This window comes from Quercus robur, chromosome 6 (genome assembly GCF_932294415.1).
Source record: "Quercus robur chromosome 6, dhQueRobu3.1, whole genome shotgun sequence".
Taxonomy (NCBI): domain Eukaryota; kingdom Viridiplantae; phylum Streptophyta; class Magnoliopsida; order Fagales; family Fagaceae; genus Quercus; species Quercus robur.
This window is the reverse complement of record NC_065539.1, coordinates 8,549,286-8,550,611: the sequence shown is the minus strand read 5'-3', so window position 1 is coordinate 8,550,611 and position 1,326 is coordinate 8,549,286. Positions and strand designations below refer to the sequence as shown.

Here is a 1,326-nt window from a genome sequence, read left to right as displayed (position 1 = left end):
GATAGGGCAAATGGGTAAGAGGTTGGTCAAAAAGCACATAGAAGGAAAAAATCAAGTGGAGAAGAAAGGGGAGAAGAAAGGAAAGTGCAAGGAGAGATCAAAGGAGTATAGGTTTGGGCTGTCAAGGCAGCATTTGAGGCAACATTTAGTAGGAGTGGAAGGATACCCACCAACAAATTAATTGGGAGCCCAAATTCATCATCCCTAAGGGAAGTACCAGGGAGACTAGGCACCACAGCATACAATGCAATACCTATTGCACTTGATCTCAATCCAACCAAGACTAACATGGCTCATTGAAACAACAAACAAATGGAAATACACATTGTTTAGATGACATCACACAATTGATAACAATGGTATTAAAAATTTCTAGAAAATTTCTATTAATAAATGCTGGTATTAAAAATTCCTATCATGTGTTTAGTTATTGGCTGATTTGGGTTTAGGTTTGAAAAGTGGGATTTTTCCAACAACCTTGGCATGCCAAAAACCGCCTCCTCATCCATAAAAAATACACAACTTCCTCCACCATCTCCACCGATACTATTGTTGCTGCCATCAAAAACCTCAATCCAACTTCGCCAGCCGAAATGCCTTGGCCACCTCTGCTGCCGTCCTCTTGATATCCTTTGCCATCGTTGAAGTCAAAATCGAAAGCTTCCACATCGAGTTAGCAAAATTTAGACACCTGGACTGGCTGCAGAGCACAATCACTGCCACATCATGTGCACACCAAAAACCTCAATCCAACTTCGTTGGCCGAAATGCCTTGGCTGCCTCCGCTGCCGTCCTCTGGATATCCTTTGCCGTCGTTGAAGTCAGAATCGGAAGCTTCCACATTGAGTCAGCAAAATTTAGACACCCGGACCGGCCACAGAGCGCAATCACTGCCACATCATGTGCACGCGCTGCCATTTCTGCAGTGGGGAAAGTCCCAAGCCAAATCCTCGACTTCTTATTTGGCTCACGAATTTCACAAACCCATTTTTGTGGGTTCTTCCTCCTCACTCCACGATATACTGGGTGTCTTGTCTCCTTGAACTTCTTTCTCCCATCACGTCTCTTAGGAATCTGGGAAGCCAACATGACCTTCTTGTCTAACAAGTTCACATACGAGCACTACCACTCTCAAACTCCGTGGAACATATATCAAACACTATTAGATATACTTTGGATTCGAGAAATGTCTTAAAACACCATGTATTTCTAAAACAAAGCTAAATCTCAAAAGGGTCTTATTTTATAGTAATGGAATACACTAAAAAAGACACTATTTGTTTCTCACTTACTTGTGTTGCCGTAGATATAAGTAAAGCAAAGGGT

The 1,326-nt window shown here is 42.2% G+C and overlaps 1 protein-coding gene across 1 annotated transcript; it reads right to left on the bottom strand.

The window, feature by feature from the left end:
• Positions 1 to 744: 744 nt before the first annotated feature.
• LOC126689819 (dehydration-responsive element-binding protein 1A-like) lies at positions 745 to 1,089 on the bottom strand. Its single transcript, XM_050384997.1, has one exon. The coding sequence runs from the start codon at positions 1,087 to 1,089 to the stop codon at positions 745 to 747; it is 345 nt and encodes a 114-aa protein (XP_050240954.1).
• Positions 1,090 to 1,326: the final 237 nt, after the last annotated feature.